At 39.7% G+C, this 26,827-nt stretch overlaps 1 protein-coding gene across 1 annotated transcript in view; it reads right to left on the minus strand.

Annotated features, from left to right (window-relative positions):
- Nucleotides 1–26,827, minus strand: part of PCNX2 (pecanex 2) — a gene marked incomplete at its 3' end in the record, with an annotated part of 150,331 nt that overhangs the window by 30,639 nt on the left and 92,865 nt on the right. Inside the window, exons 22-25 of the mRNA XM_080342527.1 lie at nucleotides 26,590–26,698; nucleotides 21,810–21,939; nucleotides 7,504–7,562; nucleotides 4,876–5,091 (exon numbers count right to left, since the gene is read on the minus strand). Coding sequence (XP_080198653.1) covers nucleotides 4,876–5,091; nucleotides 7,504–7,562; nucleotides 21,810–21,939; nucleotides 26,590–26,698 — 514 coding nt within the window. The remainder of the gene's footprint in view (nucleotides 1–4,875; nucleotides 5,092–7,503; nucleotides 7,563–21,809; nucleotides 21,940–26,589; nucleotides 26,699–26,827) is intronic.

Here is a 26,827-nt window from a genome sequence, read left to right on the forward strand (position 1 = left end):
TGAATATACTTCAAGTGTGGTCTCAGGAAAGACAGGAAGGTGGGAACCATTATTTGCTAATAGCAAGAAGTGATTTCTAAAACCAAAAAGTTAAAGTTGCAACCACTCTTTAAATAAAGAATGATTCTTGGTAGTGCTACAGAGTCTTCAGACACAAAAAATCAAACACCAGTAAATATTCCTTACACTGGTAATATACTTGCTACTGTAATAAAACTATACAGTGTCCACATACACTGCAGTAATGAGTAATTGTCTTTATTTCTTAGAAATCATTAGTGTGCCTAAAGCTTATACCATAAACTGGTTACGTTCATGCATTAATTTGCGTGGGAAAAAAGCTAGCTAACATAGAGAAAGCCCCACAGGCGATCTCATCCCACTGTCACAGCTGCCTTACACTACGTACAATTACGTGTCTGCTGTGTGCTTGTGTCCTTGATTCATCTAATGAAGTTCCAAGTGAAGTGTGAATATTGCATGTGCAACATGCAGTAGCAAAAAAATCACAGCAGAGATTTAGAACTTAATTACATGACCGAAGACAACTGGCCGTGAGTTAGAAAACAGCTCCTCAAGTTTTCAGCATCAGCATCTGTAAGTAATTTCTGCACATGTAACACCAAACTGGATATTCTCCAAAAGACATTTTGTAGAGACACAGAGTGAACAGGAAAATATTTTAAGTTTTCCTTCTTCTACAGAGAACTCAGAGCAGCTGGGTATTTTGACATTCTTGCTGTTTGTTCCCTGATCATGGGTTTTCACCAAATTAAAAAATGCATTATGTATTTCTTCTGGCAGGCTGCTTTTAGCATACTGCTGTGGTCTAACACAGACAACAGAGTTACGTTACCAAAGGACATGATTCCCCCACACCAATGTGCAGCTACCTGGAAGTTTTCACCCAGCCTGAGCTCAGTACTACTCTCTCTTCATTTTCGGTCAAGGAGGAGCTGGGCATCTCCTCTCAATACCTGAAGGTATTGAGGCTCCTCTCTGCTTTACACACAGGACAAACGACAAGATGGAGGCACATCCTCCCTCTGTTTGTAGAAAGTGAGTGTGAAGAACTAATTCAACAAGGTGCTTAGTTTGAACAGGACTAAAGATGGATGAGAGGAATCTCAGCCTTGCTGACTCTCTTCTTTCAGTCTGCTCAGTCTGTATCTTCCTACTCTGCTTGCAGGGTTTTGTTTGTTAGGGTTGGTTTTTCTTTTTCGTTTAAAAGCTGTGCCAAATGCTTTTATTACCCAAAGGCATCTGGATCAGTCATTTATAATGCCAACTCTCAATTAGGGTGGACTGCAAACTGCGGAGGCAGTGCCTCCTGTCCCCACTACACTTCAGAAGCCTTTCTGACCTCTTCTTTGAGCAGTGCTGTGGCACTATTGCCAGCACAGCTTCTCAGCTACCACATGGAGAAACACCCGTAGGAAAATCCAGAGCTCCAGATATTGCTTTTGGTTTACTCAAACAGAAAAGAGTCACAGAGAACACTCTTGTGATTCCCTCATTTCCAAAGCAAACAAAGATTTCTTATTTAGGGAGCAACAGATTTTTAGGGCCCTCAATTAAAATTACTTATTTGAAACTGAAGTAAACCAGACAAAACTCAAAAATAATAGATTTCAAGTTCCTCCTCTAGCCCCTTTTTTCTTTCTTGTGGGTCCTGTGTGAAAAACAGCACGTGTAGACAACTAAAAATAGGAATGTAAGAGGCCCAAAGAAGAGGAAACGAGCCCAGTGCTTAACAACTGCCTGTTGACTTCTTAAACCACCAGATTCTTCCAGGGCAGCTCCATACACTCTTGCCACTTGTGCAGAAAGAAATCCTACCATATTCAGTTGTACCCCACATCTGTCATTTCCAAGACTGGAAATGGGGAAGAACGTGCCTATTCCGTGCTGGGGAAGGCTCCTGGTGCTGCCCGGGGGAAGCCAGCTCCATTTTCCTGCCCCTGCAGGCCACGATCCCACGCAGAGGAAGGAGCAAAGAAAACCTTCCAAGGAAGAGTTTTGGCTCAGCCTCAGCTGGCTCTCAATGGCAAATCATGAAACACATGCGATGCTGCGAGGCTCGGCCCCAACTGAATTTATAGGCCTGTTGCATCCATGTTTACAGATATATAAAGAGTGAGTGTCACGAGGATGGAGCCAGGCTCTTCTCGGTGACAACCAATGATTGGACAAGGGATAATGTGTTCAAACTGGAACACAAGAGATTCCACTTAAATTTAAGAAGAAACTTCTCAGTGAGGGTGACAGAGCACTGGAACAGGCTGCCCAGGGAGGTTGTGGAGTCTCCTACTGTGGAGACATTCAAAACCTGCCTGGATGCCTTCCTGTGTAACCTCATCTAGGTGTTCCTGCTCTGGCAGGGGGATTGGACTAGATGATCTTTCAGGGTCCCTTCCAATCCCTAACATTCTGTGATTCTGTGATCCAGCAGACACATTAAATCTATTCACAAAGTGAAACAGCTACAGCACTAACACTGAACAGCATTAGGGAGTCTGCATGGAAAGGTCACTTTTCAGACCCATTTAGTTACTTAAACTATGATTTTAGGGAATACAGAGATGCCTTGACAGGTGGCACGCTGCAATTTTTGAGCTTTGCTCTCAGATCCAAATATAAAATGGCACTTGCCTGGTAACGAACCATCCTGGCTCAAAGTCAAAACAAAGTCTTCCCAAACCACTTTGCAACAAAATTATTCAATTTCCAGTTCATTAAGCCTGTCGGCTAGGGCCCTCATCTTTTTTTCCAGCTAGCACGTGGCTTGAGGACCCTCACATTTTTTCATCTCTGCTTCCAAGATTTACTTTTCTTGAACTGCCTGGGGATGGTGATGATGCAGAGGGACCCAGCAGCAGGTGGCAACTACATACAGGAAAAAAAAAAACCCACTCACAAAACTCATGTAATTTAAGCATAAAAGTGAGATTTCTTCTGTTTGTTTCAAACCCTACAGGGAACTATTTTAACACAAAAGGATGATCAGCAAAGATAATTTTCTGAAATTAGAATGCAAGCTCATGAAAATGTACACGGCTCTGTTTACTAAAAAACCCTAACAAATCTGAACAAAATGTCAACATTGTCCAAGATATGTCTCTAACATACGTAAATCCCCCCAGAAGTCACTTTCCAGATCTGCAGAAATTAATGAACTCTTTTTTTGATTTCACAGAGTTTCCATTAAAAAATTCTAAATGTGAGCAACTTAAGAGGAACCAAAATTGACAGGACGACTAAAACTGTCTTTAAAAAAACCCAACATAAACAAAAGGCAATTATCTAAGAGATTTACCAGCCTGTGAAAACAGCAGTACTGTTCTTGCAGAACAACATAAATCTGCACTTTTCTAGCCTGGATTTTAAAGAAGCAATAGCAAATTCCAAATCTACCCAAAAAGAAGTCTTCCACCTGTGAACTCTATAGGGTACTTAACATCAGTACTTATCTCTGACATAGCAGCACCACTGCTTACCTTAGGGACATACAAGGAGAAGATAATCCTTGCAATGTCTTTGAAGTTGAAGAAAGTCACAGAATCACACACACATCATCAAGAACAACAAGAAATTACAAGGCTGATAAACAAATTCTTTCTCTTCCTTTCCTCCCAGTTGCTTTTTCTTACAATTTGCCTTTGTACTGAATAGGTATCTCTTCAGGTACTACAATACTAAGGTGTTTCAGGTATTTGCTGTTTTCTACATAACTTTTCTTAAGATACCAGAGTGTTATCTTCACCCCCACCACACAGGCAGAAAAGTGAACATCAAGCATTGACCACAACCTGGTCAACATCCCACAGGGAGTCTGTGACAGTCAAGACTTGAGCCTACACATTATTTCCTCGTCTAATCCTCCAACACCTAAATATGTTCAACAAGCCAGTCTGTCTCCTATTTTCTCATACTCAACCTTGTTGAAAAGTTGCCTTGAATATATGCTCTTCTACACATTGCCCATTAGATGTTCCCAGGCTTGAGCCTGGGAAGCTGTTCTGGGATTTCAAAACTCCTATCACTTGCAATTGCAAAGTGGGATCTTTGAAAGGTTACAAACCCAAACAACAAACACAGGCAGCCAACATGGGTAGTATGAGCAAAATTTAAAAGCTGTTTAGAGATCTTGCAGTTTTACTTTCAATTTTCTTCCTAGAGACAACAACAGACAAAAAGACACTACGAGCAACTGGCCTTACAGAAGCCACACTACCGAGGAAAGGGATGCAACTGCTGTTCCCTGAAGAGACGTGTCCTGACAGGGGAATACACTGAACAAGAAGAAAGAGAGGTCCCTTCCTCAGATGAAGTCTGCCCTTCCTAAGTAAGAGAAATATGAAGACCTGACCCACTTGCTTCTCCTCTCCTATTCTACTGTGACACAGACCATCTCAACACTGGCATCTTGCATGATCCAACACAGGATATTTTCCATGGAGGGAGTCTTATGATATTTGGCATTTTTTCAAAGACCAGTTTTGAGGGTTGAACAATTTTAAGAACCACTTCGGTTTTCATAGCTGTACTGGGAAAAAATAATCTGAAAACATAAACTAAGCATAACCTAAAAGATCTGTGAACCAAGCAAATAACTCAATAGGCCTTCTTTCTGAAAGTTTTACGATACTCCAGAACATGACTCCAAATTTCTAAACATACAGGTTTCAGAACATTGTCATTCACATAATGATATAAAGAAGTACAGAGCCTTTAGACAGACAGAAAAATATCTGTAATAAGAAAGAGGGAAAAGTTCTCAAATTCTATAGCATACTATAGAGTTGTGATACATTAAGAAAGCCAGACAGATTTTGTTGCTGGTTTGTTATTACTTAAATTATCAGGGATCCTTACCTCGAAATTCCAGCCCTCTGAGCTGAAAGGTGACCAGACCATTTCCAATTTCGATCAAATGCACAAAGGCATTTAAATAATCCGATGCCAGAATAAAACAGTCTCCTGTGTTGTAGTTTCCCCAGCGGCCCAGAATCAAATCTCCACAAAGCGACTCCTGTAGAGATCTTGTCAAATGCTCATAAAAAATGGAGTTGAGATTATTGTCATCATTTCCTACAACCAGAGCAGCACACATTTGTAAAAACATAAAATTATTACTACACTAAGCCATTCTGCATAAAAGCCTATGCTATTTTTTATTCCTGCATAAAACCTCTTCCTCTAACTAGATAGTAACTTCTTGATACTTTATACACACTGCATTTTCTAGGTAGTTTTCAGGTGTTCAGAGAATCAGGTCTGAAACTTCTGTTTAATATTAACAATATTACAAATAAAGCATCAAGTTAGTGATAACATACATAGTTCAGACTACCCAAATCACCAAAACTCCTTCATGTTTTATTACAACAGGAGTTTTTTGGTTCCTCTGCAATGATAAGCTAAGGTCTACATATTGTTCTTAAGAGCAATAAGAAACCAGAAATCATTATTATTTCAGTACACAAACTTAAATCTGAATATTATTGTTAGGATTTTTAAAGAATTTGGTCCTATAGCTTCCAGTAATTTAGTTATGATTTATTTCTTTTAGCCCTCCAGGAATTTTTCAAGGCTTTGTCCCTAAAGTATCTGTGGGTACTTAATATGAGGACAGATATTTTTAAAGAGTACATTTAGAGTATTGAGAAAGAATGAAACAAGGTCCATTCACCAGTAGAACTGCTATGACTTCTTTAAAAATAGCATCAGCTGTCCAGTTACACATCAATTGGAAACACTGTCCAGGTGGGTAACACTCATTACAGTGTAAAGGTCTCATCTCATAAAGATCTATGGCATTTAACTGGATTAAAATTAGCAGTTTATGATGGTGATCTGTGAAAGGAAATGAATCTTTCATAAATGCTAACAGTGTCACATAATCCAATGCAGTGTTGTCTTGTGCTTGTACTCTTTTACATAATATATGCACTTGACATGAGACCTGCTTTTATTTTCTGTATTACATCAGTGTCGCACCTTCAATACTTTTTAAATGCTGGTGCATGAATAGATGTACATGTACAAAACAACATCTTGGAGGTATATTTGTATACACGAGAGCATATCAGGTACACTTGCATATTTATGTATGTGCATATCTGGGAGCAGATCTAACATGGAGAGCAAATCAGAGTATGACAGGCTGTAGCTTTCCCTACAAATTGCTCCTCAATGCAAAAGGAAAAGTGGGTGTGCTACTACACATCTTTTCGTCACCGTGGCCATTATACATCCAGCCCTGGTACACATGCACATGCAGGTGCATATACAGATACAGACAAAATCAACTATAGACCTTCTGAAGCATATTCAGACAGTCAAAATCTAAATGAGTCATAAAATGAATCTTTAAAGCACACACACAAAAAGAATGCTTTGCTTGAGCTATGGGTTTTAAAACATAATTAGCTTATTAGCATATATAATAATGCTAAAGGTTACTGCTAACAGATGACAGAATGGCCTTGGGAAACATCTTAACTATCTGCCTTGAACTGATAAATAATAAAAGAGCACTATATAAGCCTCAAATTGCTAACACCATGCTTGCTTTCTTGGATGCTCTGGATTATACCCATTTCTGCTAAAAGATGTGTATTTGTTCATGCTACTCATGTAATGAATAAGGATAAAAAGACAGGCAGATATAAATATAACAAGAATAATTAAAATGTAAACATATGCCTCCACAATACAATCCCTAACACCTCAGTGGTAAAATAAAATGAGCTGCAGAACACTAAAGCAGAAGAAACCCCTGTATGAAACCCTGGCTTCCCACTGGGACTGGGATTTGGCACAAAACTCTGCTATCAGTCTCCCCTGGAAAGGGCTCTGTCCTGCCAGGCGCAGAAGAGCATCAGCTGAGGTGCCACACGCTGTCTGTGTCCACTGGCTTGCCAGAAAATGTCTCACTTCCCAGTCTCACAGGAACCACCCAGTGCAGCCCAGGAAGGTGCTTTATATCCCCAGGGGTTGGAGCTCATTTCACAGACCAGCACCTGCAGGAGCAGCCCACCATATTTCCTGTGTCTTTCTTTTATCCCCTCCCACAAATTCCCAATTTCTCCTCCCACCTCTCCAAAAAGGTTTCTCTCTGGGGAAGAGGAGATACCCATCAGCCCAAACTATGTGGTGGCAGAGGCACTGTTATCTGCAGCTTTTTTCCAAAACCTTTTACTCTTCCCAATGGACCTTCAAGTCCAGCCAGGACATGTGCTGCATGCTCCACACAACCAGCAGTGTTCTTATTAACCAAAGGGTGCACAGCCCAGCAGCTGCCTGATCAGCTACATGGAACTGAAAAGAGAATTAAGTCACGTGGCATGAAGTGGTGCTCTGCTACACTTAAAATACTCTGGTTTGTTCACACCTCATTTAAAACCTTTGCACTTCTTTAGCAACCCAGGCAAAGCCTTGCTCATGTAAATACATCACATTTTGCAAATCAAGCGAAACACCCAAACTCCCAGGCCATACCTGCATCCTTTTCGATCTGAATTGCCAGTCTTGTGTTGGAATGGTCCGATCTTTTGGTGCTGGAAATAAAGACATGTTGTAGAGCCAATTCTCTTTTTAGAAAAACAGATTCTCCCCAAACCACATTTTTATTTTCTTTTTAGCGTATCTTCATGTTCTGTGTTTATATCATTATGCAGTTCACACTCCTCCATTTATACAGTCCTAAAATTACATTCAGCCCTTTGAAGGCAATTGCGAGGCTGATGTGGCTCCTGATGAAAATGAATTTGACACTCCTGCTTTAATCCATTCATCAGTTTACTCCAAGTAGCCATATATAGTATTTCAGTTCAATATTGGTATTGATATTGTAGCTTATCAGCACATAAAACAGAAGTATCTGTGCTTCTTCCTCCTTTTCCTCAAACTCTTTTTTTCCCCCTTTTCCATCTTGTGGAACAGAGGTCACTCAGGATTTGGCATCTGTGATCATTCACAGCACTACATACTTAAATAATTGAACTGGCTGCAGAAGCACATGAGCCAGGCGCCACCAAAACAGTAAACAGAAAGAATATTAAATCAGTCTTTCTTCCCTTCTAAGTTTTAAGGGAAACAGGTAGACTTTAGGGGCTTTCCTTATGTGAAAAATCTTTCTGTGGGTGTAAGGCATCTATGGAAAAACAACAAGAAGAAATCACTTTATTTAGTCTCATATTTAGCTAGGCAGCAACAAGAGTCTCTGGTCATTCTTGTCTCTTGAAAAAGAGTAAATTACAGGCTCTTATTGCATACAAACAGTAATTCTGTCTCCCTTATGAATGACATATTCCCTACTAAGTATTTTCATTTTAGTAGTGGAATATAAATACCATGGGAAAAATGGTCACAGAACAGAAAGCAGATTGCATTGAGCTTTTATTCCTACCTGTAATAAAAGACACTAACAAACTCTGAAAATAAAGAATGAATAAAACACTACAGGCAGGCATGTGTCCAACAGAAAGGAATGGTTGTTGTGGTGACAAGTGATATTTAACACCAGAAGTCCAAAGCAGCTCCCAAGCATCCATCTCCTAGGCCTTCAGGGCACAAGTGACAACCTGGCTAACAGAAATGCATGCTATGATAAATATACATTTCCCTGAAATACTGTTCTGACAGTGATGCTTTAGGATTTCGGGACATTTAATTAAGAATATTGTCTCAAAAGTTTTACCCTCAATCACCAGCCTTAGCAGAAGACCTATCAATCAGATATGTAAATATTATTCTTCCTTGAAAAATGGGCTTAAAAGAGAAAATGGGGAAAGACAAAGCTGTTCGCTCTAAACCACATTTTACAGAAGGTTACACATGACAGTGGCAAGAGTCTCATCTGTTCACCAGCCCACAAACACAGGGGAAAAGTGTCAAGGCACCATCTCTCCTGGCACAGGAACCGAGGGAGACATCCAGGCATTGCCCTCATCACGTCTTTGGTCAAACAGTGATGAGGGCACAGCCTGATGGGACTGGCTGGGGTCTGGCTCATGGGGGTGGAGCACAGAGCATAGTGGAGATTTTTAATGGGATGATGGTTGGCCAGTCAACTTAGAAACCCCAAATTTAGCTACTCGCTATGAGAACTTAGATATGCCCCAAAGATGACTATGGCAAAGAGGGTAAAAGTTATATGGGAGGCTTTCACACAGCTTAAAGAACGTTGACAAAGGATGGTGTAAACACAGGGTAATGTTGCCTTTGAAGCACAGCAGAGACTCTCTGGGGGTCCTTATGTCCTCACTGCAGTATTGGCTTCTAGGATTCTGTCTGTCAATATACAATTTATTTCAAAAGATGGAAGTTTCTGAGCTGAAGCTATTAGCTCATGCTAAAGACAACTGGAAGAAGGATGCCACTGATGTCCCTAATGTTAAAAAGCCTTTTCATCCACCTTCTACAGCCTCCTCCAAAAAACTGTGGAAAACCAACCACCAGAAAAATTGCACACAGGCTTCCATGTAGCAGACAGAAGACGATCAGAACTGCTTTACTTCTACTCCCTACAAGCAACTGATTTTTGCTTTAAAAAGGCATGTTCTTTACTTTGCAAGAAATACAGTTAGAGAGAATATGAATCTTAATTAGAATTATTTGTAGTTAATATTAGTACATTATCTACATAGATTAACATTTTATTAGATGTATTATTTATCTTCCTGCCTCTGGTTGGCTCAGCTTATTGTAACTGCAATTTTCATTTCCTATGCAACAAAAAATGTCAATGAGCGGAGGACCTTCTAAGAAGTTCAGAATATAAAGAATGATTTTACTTCAAAAAGGTTGTCAGAATTCTTCTACCCTGATATACATCCACCTGCATTTGCAACTTAGGCAAGAGTAAGCATAAAGATTAGGTTATGGAATTCAATCAATTTTCTATTCTCAGCAGAGAAATGCTGCTGATTTCCAAATGCATATGTTTTAAGATTATGAGACTTCTTGTTAATGTTCAGTCCCTCTGAAATCAGTGTGGCAGTATGAGGTACAAGTCAATACTATTCTTTATCCCAGTTTTTTACCAACCTATAAAGCATTTCCATTCTTGAGGCATATTGAGACCCATACAAATCAAGCAATACTTCAGAAAATTCTAATCTATAATAGGTAGAAATCCTTTTGCCCAGCATGCAGCTGTAGCTCCATTTCTTTCCTTTTTTTAATTCATTTTTTAATTTTTTTGAGAGAAGTTGCGTGAAACAACCAGGGAAAATCACGAGTGCTTCAGGACACTCTGAGACAGATAATGCAGCCTGATGGGGAAGAATGGAAGGAAACAGAACAGCTCTCACAAACAAAACAAAACCAGACTCCGTTGCAGCTTTATGCTCCATTCCAAGCACAGTAATGATTGCTTTAGCAGCTAAAACATGGGCCTCAGGACATGACACAAGAAAGGATTTACCTTTTCAGACACTACTAGAAAAACTCAAATCTTTATACAGATATTTTGAAGCATAGTTTTAATTTTTTTAAGACCGAAGGTAATACACAGACAATTTGCAAAGCAACCTCCTGTCCTGAAATTCAGTTTAGTTGAATAAATTCAGTCTGGTAATCCATTTTGGACTTTAAAAACCAAACATAGCTCCCAAAGCTGTGTTTGTACCTTCCTGAAGGCAATGGGAATTTGCATACCATTAAATTATAATACACTGCACCTATCACTCAAATGGGCAAAATCTTTATTCGTGGGCTTTTCACTGTTGACTAGGACTTCTCAAACTGGATTTTTGGGACTAGTGGGTGATTTGGGCTTTCTTCCAGTGGCCTCTTGCTTTAAATTTGGTTGTTACCACTCATCCAAGGTGATAATTAGATCAGTAATTGCATTTCTTCCTGATTTGCATTATTCTATGCAAACCAACTGCAAGTCCTTGAGCACTTGCCCTGGAGAGCAAGAGATTGTGTTTGAGCATCTTCAGCTAAGTCTTCAGTAATTTTAAAGTAAAAATCCTGCTTAGCTCCTGAAACATCTCCTTCACGCTCTTTTAATCCAGCATTTATGTGGGCACTGAGACAATCCACGGGTGTGCACAGCGCTGTTCATGCCATTATAACTATCGCTTCCCTTTGCAAAAGGATGAAGTCACTTCCTATACTTCCCTTGTCCAAAAATATTGCCTTGTTTTTCGACCTGGAAAGACTTTCTTCTCTCACTTTATTTTCCCAGTTCCTTAGAAGGGTAAAAAAAAAAGACTGAAGGAGATTCAGGCAGCCTGGGGAACATACAGTGGATAGTAAGAATCTGGCAAATTGAGAAGACAAAAACAAACAAAAAAGCTGTGCTTATTTGCAGAAGAATAAAATCACAGCTGTTCTATCTGCCTTGCTACTGCTGGGTTTTTCCTCAAAACACAAATTTAGGATTTCCAGGATTCCTGCTCTGAAGGAGGGGATGTCTACTTTGAAGGAACAAAGAAAAGCACTTCCCCTCTGGAGGACGCAAGAGATGCCTTTCCAGGGGAGATCCAAAGTTTTTCTTTGTGTCCAATACATTGGAATCTGACTTTCCATGACATCTAACAGGCAAATCTAACAGAGCGAAACTCCAAACTCTACTATGCTGCAGCCCTATGATTATTCATGGAAGTCTAGAAAAAAATCCTCAACATTTTCTTGTGAATGTGCTATGTTGCTGGCACTATAAATGGAAGGGTTAGCATTAAAAACACAGTAGTAGTAGAAGGCTATGACAGCGAGGCAGGAGAGAGAATGAGGAGATGGTAGAGTAAGCAGGCAGACATGAATATTTGAAGGACACCAGCGGCAAAAACGATGGTACTAATTGGAAGTGGGAGGATACCCAAGTAGTTTTAAATCAATTCATCTAAAAGGCAGAATGATTCCAGTGTGATTATAACAGCAAAGGCTGACAGCCCCTTCGCGCATCACCATGTCCAGGTTTTCTGGGCAGCTGCATGGAAGAGATGCCTCAGATTTAACTCACATCAATAAAGATCTCTTAAAAATGAAAGCAACTTCTCCTTCCTGGTCACTCTCTCTGATTTTTATCTTTCATGCTTTCTTCCTCCCTTCCTTCCCTAATTGCTCCAGTGTTTCATCTAACAAAAATAAAAAGTGGCTTTGCTTGAACACCAGGAAATTGGGGGAGGGCTATGGTATAAAAAGTTCCAGTTGTTAAGGACAGCGCTGTTGAAGGATCCTTTTAGAACACAGGAAGGTCTTACTATCAATAATGTTTCCTGTTCTTAGGGTTCCTTTAGTTTCTTAAAAAGCTTTTTATAATTCATTCTGAGAGCTTTGGGGTTTTTTGTGTTTTAGGTTTTGGGGTGGGGGGGTGTTTGTTCGGTTTTGTTTTTTTGTGGTTTTAGTAGGTATAAAAATCAGAGTTGCAGTCATTTGCTGAGCTACTGCTGAGCATGTTTATTTGGCATATTCTGAAGCCTTCCTGGAGATGAGGTTTCTGTGCCCCTGCAGCAGTAGGGATGCAAATGAGAGGTGTGAATTTGAGATCAAAAACTGAGTGCCCAAATAGGGATTAAACAGCCCACCTAAATGTTCTGACATTCAAAGGTTTAGCTGGGGAATTCACCTCTTATTTGTAAGCCAGGTCATTTAAGCATCTGTGTACTTTAAAATATTCACTAATGCTTTACCAAAATGTCATCAATATCCCTGCTTTTGTCTTATTTGTCTGCCTTGCTACTTAATTTCTTCTCCCTTGTCCTTGTATGCTTTTTCTTTTGAAAGGCATTTAGTCACTATCTTCAGGTATTTTATACTAAATGATACAAGATGCTCTATAAGTGGAAGGATTATGCCAACTGTACAGAGACGTTCGTGCTCACTCTTCTGTCAGTGAAAAGGGGCTTAGACCTGACATTCCTGTGAGGATGTGGCTTAGCACAGGACCCTGCATCACAATCATACCTCACTGCCTGCAATCCATAGACGCACTTTTCATTTAAAAGCAAATGTGTTAATTACACACAAAACCATGGATCTGAAATAGGGCAGGTGAGTGTTATTTTCGTGGTTTTCTCATCACAAACAAAAGCAAACGTCATAGTAAAGGTACAACCCTGTGCCCAGTGCTGGGTTAGAGCTCTGCAGGACTAACGCACTTGGGCTCCACACTGGCCAATGGGCCCATGAGTGAACTGGCAAAAGCTTGAGAAGCAGTAAGGACCTGGAGAGTTGAACGGAGATGATAAGAAATGTCCTGTTGACATTTTCACCAGAAAAAAGAGTGAGATCAGACAGAAAACAATGAAAACAAAATGAAAAAACAAAAGCCAAGAAACAAACCACACACCAAAATGTTGGGAGGCCCTTCAGCAAATATGGCCAAGGTGTTTATCTCCTTTACTCCACAGATTGATGCACATTGCTTAAACATCACAAAAGGGGGAAAGGACAGCAAGGCATTTCAGAATTCATTATTAATATTCTTTGTTGTTGACAACAAAGTGCTCTTATGTTTTTTCAGTGTGAAATAATAAAATAACATAAACTTAAGATTTTTTTAATTGTCACTTTTAAACTCAAGGTCACTGCTTAAAAATAAAATTAGGAGGTGGGGATAGCAAGAAAGTATGAGGAAATACAGGAGTAAGACAAAGACTGGTGAATGATGACTTACAAAGAAAGCCTACATCAGAAATACTAGGTTAGCACACTATCAGGTACTCCATATACGTATTTTCACCAAAAGACGAAGGGAGGCAAAATGGAAGCTAACCGAACCTTTCCAGTGCCATAAACCTGCGAGTGCAGCATCAGTGATACTAGACTGAAGAACAAGAAAAATCTTATTGCTACTGTGTAGTTGTACAAAACCCAGTCTAAAACAGGGATAACTTTTAATACTTCTGTTTTCCTCATTGCAAAGGCTGCTGAGAGTGTTGTTCATTTGCGGCAGTTGTTACGGTAGTCTCTACAGTACTCTTCAGACTGAAACAAACTCTGGAGAGCAAATACTGCCAGTCGAAGGATTAAATTAAAAAACAAAAAATCCCTGTAGCATTCATCCAGTGTTTACCTAGTCCCAACTAGCACAAGGCTTCAGAGACAATTCTCGGTGGCAACGGTGATATAATTCTGCATTTTGCATTACCTCAGAAATAAGTGAGAGATATTTTACTTTGTGCTCTTATGAGCCCTCAGGCAATTTGGAACAAGTACATACTCTTGTACACCAGAAGACAATCAGGACGTAGGCAAGCTGTAGCGTGAATTATTCCCTACTGCTATCTTTACACAACTTATGTATCACCTCAGTTAGAACAGTTATACTTGCTGAACATCTCTGTGATCTCAGCTTTTCCCCATATTCACAAAAGTTGCTTGAGTAAGCATTTTCTTAAATGGAAGGTTTGAGTTTAATACTCTGAACCTCAGCTTGCCCCTAAACGTTTTATTCAGTTCAGTCTAAAACAGGAGATAATCTACATGATCCAAGTGAAAGGCATGAATGCTTGCTGAGAACAGTTATTCTTATCGAAATTCAGTCAATCCATTTCAACAGGTTTCCAATACTCGACATGACAGAACTTTCATGAGTTTACTTCATCTCATTAGATTTACAAAATATGGAAGCTAAGCATTAGATGAACATCTTATAAATTTTTAGTGCCACTGTATATCAACACAAGCCTTTAAAATATTACATGCGTTCCATTTCTGATTAATGAGTGCATTCTCATCTTTCTCTTATGTCCTGTTGCTGCTTTCCTTTCCAAATATCTTTACAAGTCCTCTTCTAACATCGTTATGATTTCTTTCTTTCCTCTGTAGGTCTGAGTTTCTGCTTATCAATATCCATTGCATTATCCTCTCAGATTTTTCACTGCATGCCTTTTCCTTTTCTGACCATCCCTTTCCCTTTTCATTTATCCCGCTTGTGGTTTTGATCTCTGCTTGTGTTCCCGCCTGCCCTCAGCATGTGTTCCCTCTCTGAGGCCTCCCTTCTGTCTTCTTCGAATGATTCAGTGAACTGGAGTTGTGGATGCATCTTTAACTCGGCGGGGAACTACAGAGCACTGAATCAGAATGCACTCCCAATTAATTATCACACATATGGCTCCTATTCAATTAGCCTCAATTTGTTTTATTGACTGCCACAGGCAAAATTTGAGAAGAGGAGATGTTACCAGTTAAAGAAATAGTGCCAAAAGTTAAAATACAACTTCGAATTTTGTACAGCCTCCCTTGAGTGTGAAACTCTCGGCAACTCTGAAAATACTTATTTTAATATCAGACCTATTTGACTAAAGGTACCCGGTTTTCCCCGCCCATCCTTTCCCTGGCAGCCCCCACGTTTTCCCAGTTCAGTGTGACACGTGGAGTGAAGCGATCAGGTGTGGGCTGGGTTGGAGAAGAGATGTGCACACCTCTGTGCCACAGCAAGTGCCCAAAGGGGCGCACACATGCACACAGGGTCACTTACTCCGGGGGAGATCACAGTTCAAGATGCTCAGGGTAACATAATTTCTACTAGGGCTTCTTTCAGCCTGGGGCTTTATCTGAAGCAACACCTCCCACACCTGAATGCTGTGGTTTTGTCACTCCTCAAAGCCCTGCACACCTGCTGGAAGGGATTAAAGGCTCCCAAACCAGGCAAGGGTTGTAGGTACAAGTCCATGGGCACTACTGGTGCAATGTGAAAGAGGTAAAGCAGATCAGCAGTACAGCAGGGAGGGGACAGGGAATGGTCTTGAGAAGACAGTCAGATGAGTGAGTCTAATGAATAACATGTAACTTCAGAGGGCTCATGAAGAACTAAGGCTGAAGTACAGGCAAAGACGTTCCTTGTTCTTCAAACATTTTGGTTTTCTCCCTCAGTGCCAGAACCATGGTCACACCTGCACCTGGGGAACAGGGTGAAACTTCCCAAAGACCAGTTTATACTCATTGTTTCAACAGAGAGGTATTTTCCCCACCAAAAAAATCTTTACTGCGAAATCTGCTGGAGAGGGAGAGGGGACAATGAAAAAAAAAAAGCAGCAACTTGTTAATGTTTCAGCTTTTGCATCACTGCCAGCCATGGAGTGCCACTAGAGTTAGCAGGAATGATGTACCCAATGGCACCCAAGCCAGGCCTAAGCATCCTTCAGTACCAGTCTAGGCTGGATGGTCAAAGATCTAAGTACCTTTGAAGTCTCCAGAAAGACTCTGACCAAATGCCACATGCTTTGCAAACAGGACCAGACAGCCCTTCTGATTTGAAGACAGCACATCAAAAATACAGACTGAAAACCATTCAATTAATTGGGCTTATTTGTTTTGACTAGAAAGTCCCAGGCACTAATAAACACCCATTGTGTTTTTATCTACATGCCAATACATATTTATACTATTTTGCTGAGTTCCAAATTAACATTCAATAAAAGCCTGAAGGAGCCCTGAGGCCCACTCAGTGAAGACCTCTCTTAAAAAAGCCAGGGTCAAAGGGGCCAACATTCATAAAACTGAGTAATAGCTGATAACAAAGGAACTAGGACCTCAGTACACTCTAGAGTAAAGTTGTACGACTGGAATACAGTGCTTCTTTCTGGTCAGTTCACTAAAAAAACAGTATAAAAATAGAAGCAGTCAGAGAAAAACAAAAGAATTAGCAGAGAAACAGTTCAGAAGAAACTAAAACAATTGCAATGAACGGTAAAACTCATGGCTGTAATGTGGCTTTTGTGCCAGGTGGCTGGAAGTATTCAGAAAATTTTGAACACTAAGTAAGTAGAACAGGCAGTGACAGAAGTCAGAACATAACATTTCTGAAGCGATATTTGACAAAATAAGGCAAACACTAACTCCTGCTGATTAAAGGAATAAAGGTTCTCTTATGCTTAGGTTATGCGCTAATTGTTGACTTCAGAGGTTAATGTACCTTTCTTTAAAGTATTCATTATAAATCAGCGTCCAAGGCATTACTGAACTATAAACATCTGCTGCAGTTGTTCCTCTGTAAACATCACCACTATGGAGGTCTAAGAACATGTGAAAAACCAAACAACATGGCAAGAAAAGACTAAAAAAAGAAATCCAGCCCTAAAAAGGAGAACTTGAAAGGTCTGAACATACAGCTCCCAAACAAGGCTCATGGACAGTTATGGCTGAATGATGTTCAGTGTTCAGAGCAGGGGTTTTAGCAGCTGTAACAGATGAGCAGGCTCACAGGGAAACCAGATACACTGGTGTGTGTTAAAAAATAAGCATTTGAAAGTGGAAGGCTTGTTATTTTATGGGAAAAAGGGAGGGAGCAGACGAGTATATTTTACAATTCCTTTTCCCACACACGTGCATAATGTGGGGTCAAATCTAATTGTATCTACACTGAGAAAACTCTTCCCATTCCACCTGCAGGCTGTCCACAATGGGCAGGTTAAGTGAGCCAGCAGGAAAAAAAATGCCAGCTGCACTGGAGCTGAGACAGGGCAGGTTTTCCTTACTCTCCGTTCCTTGTATTAACCTTACAGGTGGTTGTTTTCCAAACCACAATGACTGGAACAATAACACCTTGATACACTTTTTAAAAAGATGGAGAAAAGAAAGGCTTGCTCACATGTTCTTGAACAAAGAGAGGTGTCCTGAATGCCATTCAGAGATAACTGGAAATTTAACCACAGCCTCTTTAGAGGCACCTAATTCAGCTAAACCACACAGTCATTCACTTGAGACCCTTCAAAGCAAATGCAAGCTGTGCCTTACCCAAAAATTGTCACTGAACCAGATGACCAAGAGAGAACAGAAACAAGGAGCAGGAGAGAGATGAGGGGCCTGTAGGCAGCAAAATCTCCAGATTCCTGGTGGCAGTTTGCTGTTTGGGGGGAAAAGTCACAGCTGCAGCAGAGAACAGGCTGCTCGACGTGATCCAGCAGTTAAGACCCACTGGGGTATGACAGTAAACTTCCTACACTGCCCTGTCCGTTGCCATATCCCAGACACAAAGCAAGATAAGAGGAAGGGAGGGGGGGACAGAATCAGGCTACAGCATGACAAAGTATTTAAGAATAAAAGCAAAGCAGAGGAATGGAACAACAGCGTTTGAACAAACACTTCATGCTTTAAAGTGCCTATGCATTAAATAAGATTTACTGCTATTTCCTTTTCTTTCTCTGACATCTACAGCCTAATCATTCTAACAGCTGTGAAAATAAAGACTAAAACAGGACTCTTCAAACTCTGGCTAATGGCAGGACAAAGCTAGTGTTGCATCAAACTTTTTATTTTTCTTTAAAAAAGAGAAAATTTCTCATAGTTGGACTTCCACGAGACAGACCGCTCATGAGCAGCAAAGCAGCTTTCTGATTTCACACACCTCTCTCTTCAACAATGGCAGCAAAAGCCGTAGAAGAGAGGTTGCATTGGAAGTTGTTCTTTCTTAATCACCTCCCTTATTGCTGTACTTTTTCTTCTTTTTAAAGTCACCCTTCCCTTTCTCCCCAAAAGATCCCTGACTGCAGTGATGTATCAGTGCACTAGACTCTGCACAGAGCGAGTACGAAAGTGCACACTGTGAACAAACAGCATCTGCTGACTGCAGGGAAGAACACCCGTGCTCTGCGCACACACCGCAAGAGCACAAACAGGCACAGTATGATTCCTGAATTTTGAAGAGCTTGCTAGGAATTTCACAGTTTGCTTACTGTCAAAATTATTATTTTTTTTTTTTCAGACCTGCTTGAGTTCCTCCATCTCCTTGAAAAAATCAAACAAGCTATCATCTTAATTCTCTAAGCCTTGCAGCTCCAGCTCACATCATCTAAAGTGGCAGGTGCTTGGTCAGAAACCTGAGGAATCAAACTCCTCTTTAGCCATCAGAAAAAAGTGGGACTAAAAGAAACACTGGAAATGCAAGATGTGTATGTGTGCTCTCACAGGTAGGGACAACCAAATCAACACTTTAAGGAACAGATGAAGCAGCTGCTCACCACTCAAGCTACTGGCCTAATAGCCCAGCTCAATAAACACAATATTCTGCTTGCTAATGTCCAAAGCTTCACCTTTGGATTCACTCCACAGAAAATGAACCGGATGGCTTTTCCTCATCTCATTTCACACCGTTGGCCCAAATGAGATGCAAAAGTTTTCCTTAAGTGAAACTAATGAAAAAAAGAAGCTTGCATGAGAGCAGTGAAGTGTGCATATACTGATGAACAGAAATGACACTCTAAGAAAGAAACCTAATTTATGACTTGGAAGAAAAACAAAACCATCATATTTTGATATCTGGAGTGCTTGTCAAAATTGTTTTCAGTTAGTCCAATTAAGAGGTTAAATTATAAAAAAATATAACTATGGGATTGATTACCTCTGACTTCATATAAACGTAAATGAGTTTTTGTGTAGCTAATATAAATGTGATAATTTAATGTAGTCATCGTCAGAACAAGGAAGTGTTTGAAAATGAGCATGCAAAACAGGCAAACCACCACCACCAACAAGCTATCTAAAGCACACTGAGGTAGCTTTCCCCTGGGCAAAACTTCCTGTCAACAGGTGATGAGTATGGAAACAGCAAAAAAAAAACATCTGCCAGACCTTCTGCTTTGTATGAGGCACATCTCAGCCTGCACTGTAGTGAACCTGTGATTTTCCATGAATACCCTGAGCTGAACTTGGCAAAACGGTCAATGCACTTCAATAAGGAAGCCTCTATACCAGCTTCCCCATCTCTTCATTCTGTTTGGTCTTAGAGCACCTGAAAGTTCAGTGCACACCTGGCCGCAGGGCACTGCAACCCAAAGACGGGTCAGTGCAGGAGCCACAACGACTCCCCACTCCATCTCGTTCCCGATCCTGTTCAACTGCACAGCTCTGAAAGAAAGCAATTATGCCATCCTTTTGGATTTTTAGATGTTGATGGGTCAAGATTTAAAGCAGTAAGACAAGACCCATCTCACTTCATTGAACTATTTTAAGTACGTTGTAGAAAATTTCCCTATTCTTAATACAAAATTACTCCCTTCCCTTGCCTTTTTCTGTCTTTTCACTGTGTCCCTTTAATGACCCATTTCAGTTCAGTGCTCACTCGCTCTGATCAGTTCTTCATGTGAGCAATGAAATACTGAAATGGAAGCAAGGCCAAGGAAAATCAGAAGTGCTACAAACAAAATGAATACAAATTTAGATGGAGTCATTACACATGCATATTGTGGAATGCCACCGGTTCAGGCGAACATTTATTTCACTTTGATGACTATCTGAATCTTCTACAAGGCTGTTTGCTACTTGTGAAAGGGTTTTAAGGGGCAAGGTTGTAGTTTTTATGTTTTAAGTGAGACGGTCAAGAAAAACACACTAGAATTTCTAACAGTATTTATATGACTTGGCTTTGTCTGAGTAATTTCTTTATAGATGAGTACATATTCACTCACTGACAAGTCAAAATGAAACAAAAATAAAACTCTCCAAACTAATCAGACATTTTCCCCTAAAAGATGGCAGGTGGGGAGTTTGACTGAGCAGTACGCCTGTCAAAGCATAACGCAGGTGTCCTAAGGCGAGCTCAGGGAGGATGGAAACCTCCCGTGGAGCAGAAGGGCAAAAGCTTGCTTGATCTTTATTTTCAGCATGAATACAGACCATGAAAGAGGGGCCTCACGATCCCCTTCTGGCTTTCTGGATTTTAAGCAGGATGTGTCAGAAAAGTTACCACAGGAATAACTGGCTTGTGGCGGCCAAGCGTTCATAGTGATGTCGCTTTTTGATCCTTCAATGTCAGCTCTTCCTATCACTGTGAAGCAGAATTCACTAAGCGTTGGATTGTTCACCCACTAATAGGGAACGTGAGCTGGGCTTAGGCCGTCACGAGACAGGTTAGTTTTAGCCTACTGATGATATGTTGTTGCAATAGTAATCTAGTTTTGAGTTTTCCTGAGGTGCTCAGATACATCAGTGGCATCAATACAAGAGCGGTAAGTGTCTAGTGCTTCTCACTGGTTCAGCCAACTCCTGATTTCACCAACACAACTTTCACCTTGTGCCTCAAACTGCTCTTCTGCAGCTGCAGTAAGTTCCTCCAAGCCTGGTTACGTGTCAGTAGGTGGTAAAGAGCTCTCAGGCTGCTCAGAGCACAGGCCTCAAAGGACGCCCCTTAGTCACTGAACCTATCCCCTAACGATGCAGACTGCTCATTCATCCCTTGCAAAAACCACCTCCTTCTGGAAAGGGAAGTGTTTCCCCATCTCCAGTACTCTTGCTGGGAGCCCATTAGATCCCAGTTACTACGAGCTTTCAAATCCTACTGGGCAGAAGGAGCAGAAGCTCTTCATCCAGTCTTTTCGTCTGTGTTTACGTACTTGTCAAACTGAATGAATGGATGCTAAAATCTGACAAAACCAATTCTTCAGTCACACTTCAAGATCTGATGTAGCAAGTAATACCAATGCGAACTCTTAATCACTTCCCTATGAGAGTCACCTGCCACATCCCAAATGGTAACATTTAATCAGGCTGGGACAAAACACATTAATGCAGCGTGACTTCTAGTGCCAAAGGCTTCACAGATTTAGTTGCTAACACGAGCTAGCAAGAAAAAAAGGCTGACAACTGGAACTTCTACTGTTGATTTTTTTTTCCCACAGCTTCATTACTGTATGTCTGTACGACAAATGCAACACAACATCTCATCTGTAATGTACTCGTAATTGTTTAAATACATTTTCAGAAATAACCAAATAACCACAAAATCGTAAAACACCAGAATCAAGATTCAAAGATTAGCCTCTCATGCTCTACAACATTTCCTCCAGAAAGGAAATGAATGAGAGCAAAACTTTTACAAATCACAAGTGTAGAAAATATTTGAAATGCCTTACTTGTAGTTTTTCTCCCAGAACTTGATCGGTCTTGCGTATGATGCGATAAAGATGACACTACCAAGAAATGGACTCAGCGGTGTAGAAAAGACTGAAGTGGCCAGAGTTTGAAAAAAAAGCATAGCAGAGTCTGAAAATCGCAAGTTAAGGTAACACAAATTATTTCTGTGTACTTCTAAAGCATTGCCGAGACAGCAATTTGAACTATTTATTTTTGCTTTTTTTGTTGTTATCTGTCTTACCAAAGAGGTGGCAAGGAAAGGAAAGGCAGTGCCAAATTGCCAATTATCAGCATGCAATCAATGGCTCTTCACTTCTGCACGGTTGCAATGGAGGCGACATGTCTGCACAGTGTACGTTATTATCAGGGTGACCCCGTCTCTGCCTGAGGACAGATCCTGAGCGTGGGCAGAGCAGTAAGTGCCCTTTTCCAGCGACCTTCGTGTACTATGACACAAAGTGCATCTCCAGAGTCTGACACACAGAGTTTAAAATACAAAAATCCCCCAAACCTCATTTTCTTGGAAATTCTCAGTTCTCTGCACTGAGTCTTGATCCCAATGTGTCCAATATTTCATTCTGTGATTCTGCTTCTTTTGGAATGACCTAGTATGTGGAGAAACAACTATGCCTCTATAATCCAGCCTGTGGGCTGAAAATCACGCTTTTGTGTTAATTTTTGCTGACAATTTAACAGTCCATGCAGATTGAAATGTAAAAAAATGCACTTCATACTTTTTGAAATATATATGAAATGAGAAGGTGAGGACAGAGGTATAATAAATATCACACATAAATTTAATAATGAATACCTGAATCCATAGTTTACTTTAAATGTAAATTCATATTCCAGATTGCTGGAAAGGAAGTTAGGAGATGGACAAGGATACTGAAAAACATGCAAGTTGAAAGGAACATGATTTAAAAATCAAAAAAATTCAAATGTTAGGCTTTAATTCTTCATTAAGTCATACCATATCCATGGAATCTCAGGAAAAAGGTTTCCAAGTTGGTATAAGAGAATAGCTGTCCTTTTTTACACCTCTCCTGGGAATAAGTGCCAAGTAAGTAAGTCATGGACTAAAGAGCGACTATCAAAGTACAACACTTGAGTGCATCTCAAACTAAAATTTAGATCAAACCTCTCAATAACCAGAGTCTTTTAGCTTACCCTCTTACAATAATACCCTGTGTATGTGTCCCACAGACTATAAGACTTCACAAAATCATTTTAACACATGTAGCATAATTCATGGTACAGTATTTCCATAAAAAGGCTAGCTGGCTTTGCTTTCAAAGCAATTTGCAAAATCTAAAAACAAATACTTGCCAAAAGATACCTCTCAAATCCCTCAAACTTATTAAAAGAGAGTGGTTTGGAATGGTGTCTTTGCGCATTAGTGATGTTGCGAAATGAGCTGCCCTCAAGAGTCTAAAGTTCAAAAAGCAACAGAGAGCACAGAGCAGGAAGCAAGTAAATCAAAAAAAGTTAAACTGTCACATTACACTGTAGTCATAACCAGCACAGGCTGTGAAAGATGAACAAGTGTCAGATAAGGCAAGGAGGGATGGGAACTGAAGAGACAAAAGGAGGACAGATAAGGACAGCAAATCAAGTTTTCTAAAGAGAGTTCTAATGTCATGACTCATTTAAAAACTGCCACCATCATGAGTTAAGACATTTAGGCCTCCACTGTGAAGCATTTGTATCGAAGACATAACCAGTAGCAACAGTTTTATTTTTGCTAAAAGCCATTATGCTCTACTGTATGTATGCTGGAAGACATTTCCCATCTGACTTGTGAAGAGTGATTTTAATAAAATGTTTCATATATGTAAGCATGTCATGAGACCAAGTAACAGCACTCAGTTCCCTTACATGCACAGTTGATGTATACTGTGCACAATTATCTGTCTTCAGGGTTTTTTTGTTTGATAGTACTTTATTTCCCTTTATTAGTTTTTTTTATCTTTTTTTTAAAATGCCAATGCTTTAACTATGTTTAAGTAGAAAATTTAAAAAAAGAAGTGTCAGAAACTTACAGGCATGCTTTCTTATTCTGTGTCCCAAGACAGTTCCAGTGTAACATCTTTGTCAGGTTACACAGTGTAGAATCAAAACTTCTTTGTGAATAATAGATTTTAATATCAACAAAAACAACTTTTGATAAAAAGAAATAACTAAAAACCCTTCAACGTGAAATAAAACATTCTATTTTGAGGATTAACTTGTAATTCAAAACCCTGTTTAAATTCCAATCGGTTTCAAAACAAGTAACTGAAAGACTAACATTTTTGAAGTCTTCCATTCCCTTCTTTTCATACAAAACTATGCAGTAAGGCCACTGCAAATCCTGTTTCCCCAAACCCACATTTCTAATTGCAATTTCTACAGGACAGAAATGTTTTGGCACTTCCAAGCACACTATCAATCACCTAGAAGATGAGAGAAGTGAGCATCACAGGGCTTCCTTTTCTGATGTTAGACCTGTAACCCCAAAACAGCCAAAGAAGAAACTCTCATAGACAGGATAATATGAACTAGAAATCCTTTCCAAATCTCTCTGTTGACGTCTCACACAAAATCCTCCCTTGACTCCACACTACACTGACTTGCTCAATCCACTGATATTTATGAACATAATCTTTTCTTACTCATTGAAGCCCTTGGAAGTGAAGTTGCAGATCTCTCCTCAAGCCAGAAGCCCATTCCTGTTCCTCATCTTTTGTAATTAGAAAGGACTTCGAAAGGTCACCTACTCCACCTAGCAGCACCAAGGAATAAGCAGCTAAACCTAAATGACTCCTGACAGAACTTCATCTAAATTCCTGAAGATCTCTAACGGTGGAGGCTTCACAACCTCCACCAGGCTCCATGCATTGCACCTCTGTGGTCTGCGCAACAGAACCCAATGCATTAAAGCACACAGAAGTTCTCGTGTCGCTGAGCTTTATGGCAAAAACTCACAGAGGTGCTTCAAAATTCAAAAATTTACTTCCTGCCCGCAGAAGTGATTTAGTCAATTAGGAACCACGAATAATCAGACTCTGCAAAGAAGTGGCAGGCATGGTCCCTCTGCAAACTACAATACGCATTCATCAGTACTGTTTGCTAGGTTATGGTAACAACAAATAAAGATACCATGCAAAAAGACAAAGTAATTCTTGTTATGGGAATAGTAACTTGAGCATTTAACCAGTATCATAATTGCAACATTGCCTTAAAAAACAGATTTGCATTTACAAAGGATATTATAAATATAAAGAGTAGAAAGCTAGTCTAGATCACTTTAGCAATAACTGTGTAAATAAACTAAATCCTGCTTAGTTAACTGCTTTCCATTTTGCAAGACTTAATATGTAGTTTTACCAAGAGTAACGTTACCACTGCACAAAACCAGAGGGAAATTCACTAAACTATTATCTCAGTTCTTAAATGTTTTACTAAATAACCTCATATACAGTTCTCCTGTGATTCATACCTACAACAGAGATGAAAATATTTTTTTGTTGTGGAATTCTGTAATAATTTGCTACAAATCACTCAAAAGTGCTAAGACAGACCTTTAGTTTTGTAAAGCTTTTCTTTCCTAAACAGGCCATCTTAAGCTTTCCCTCAGGGAGTTATTCTGTCTGCAATTCCCTCTGTCCAAGGTTCTCATTTATACTTTCTATCTGAAACATAAGCATAGTTAATCGATGCTACATATGATTCAATACATCACAGCAAAGAGCAGACGGAAGAAATCACTCACAGGGTGTAAAAATCCACTGTGGTATGAAAGTGACAAAGCCTTAAGTGTGTGTATCTAATAAACAGTACAAAGTAAACTCTTCTGTAGGTCTGAACTAAAACCACTTTGTCAACTCTTCTTCCACAACTTTGGTTGGAAGGGAAGGAAGAAATGAAAAGTTAATATCTGAAAATGCTTTAGAGGTCAATAAAGTTAATTTTGTTCAGTTACAGTGTTTTATTCATTTTTTAATCTTTTTTTCCTGTACTAAATCAAGTTCCTAACTGCACCAGACTGCAAGTTTTTTGTTTCAGAAATCCAATATATATGTTTTTTAACCCTACAGATATTTTGGGGTCTTTGAAATCTGTTTTACTCTCTGTATCTACAAAACCAATGCTCACAGCCCTGGAACAGGCACTGAAACTGACTGTTTCAAAAGGACTGCTTTGGTGTTGATGGACCTGTACTACTACTCATAATAGAGAGTGGAAATGTTAAAAGCACCACAATGAAAAATGTATATTAAAATGTTAAAAATCCTGTGCTTCTGGAATGGAAAAAAGAAAAATTGGGACAGTTAAAACGGAAAATAAATTTGTATCTGAGATATCAACTACAAGCAACTGAGAAAGTAACTAATATTGCAGGTCTAGGCCAACCATATGCTCAGCACTTCCCAAAACTAGCTTCTGCATACATAAAAGTCCACCCAAGTTAGAACTAATACGTCAGTCATAATATTTCTTTCTGGATGCATCAAAAGTCCATCCTGAGGACTGTGGAAGTAAGTGATCTGCGGAATGTGGCTGGGTGGGAAGTGAGTGGGCATTAAAACAGACCAGTGTGAGTCACAGTTCAGTTTCCCAGTTTCAGATCTCATGCAACCAAGACAGAAAGTTGTATGTCTCAGGAGATGCTCCAAGCTTTGTCACATTTAAAAATAAGTTACCTAGGAATTTCACACCTTATTCAAACACTGTAAATAAATTACATACATGAATAAGAATTTAAAGAATAAAGCAAAACAAATTTATAAAGGATATGAGGTATTGCAAAGAGCTGAGCAAAAACATGGAACGATGATCCCCAGGCAATCTGCCAGGGAGCAATGTATGTCATGATGAATTGCAACTTCTGCAGTAGGTCCCACAGCTGAAAAAAAGAAAAAAAACAAAAAAAAAAAAAGAAACAAGAAAAGAGAAAAACATGTTGATTTTTTAGACACAGAGATTGTTTCAGTACTAATACCTGAAAGTGACATGCTTTTTAGAACTGTGCCCT

Source organism: Nesoenas mayeri (genome assembly GCF_963082525.1).
Source record: "Nesoenas mayeri genome assembly, chromosome: 3".
NCBI classification, from domain to species: domain Eukaryota; kingdom Metazoa; phylum Chordata; class Aves; order Columbiformes; family Columbidae; genus Nesoenas; species Nesoenas mayeri.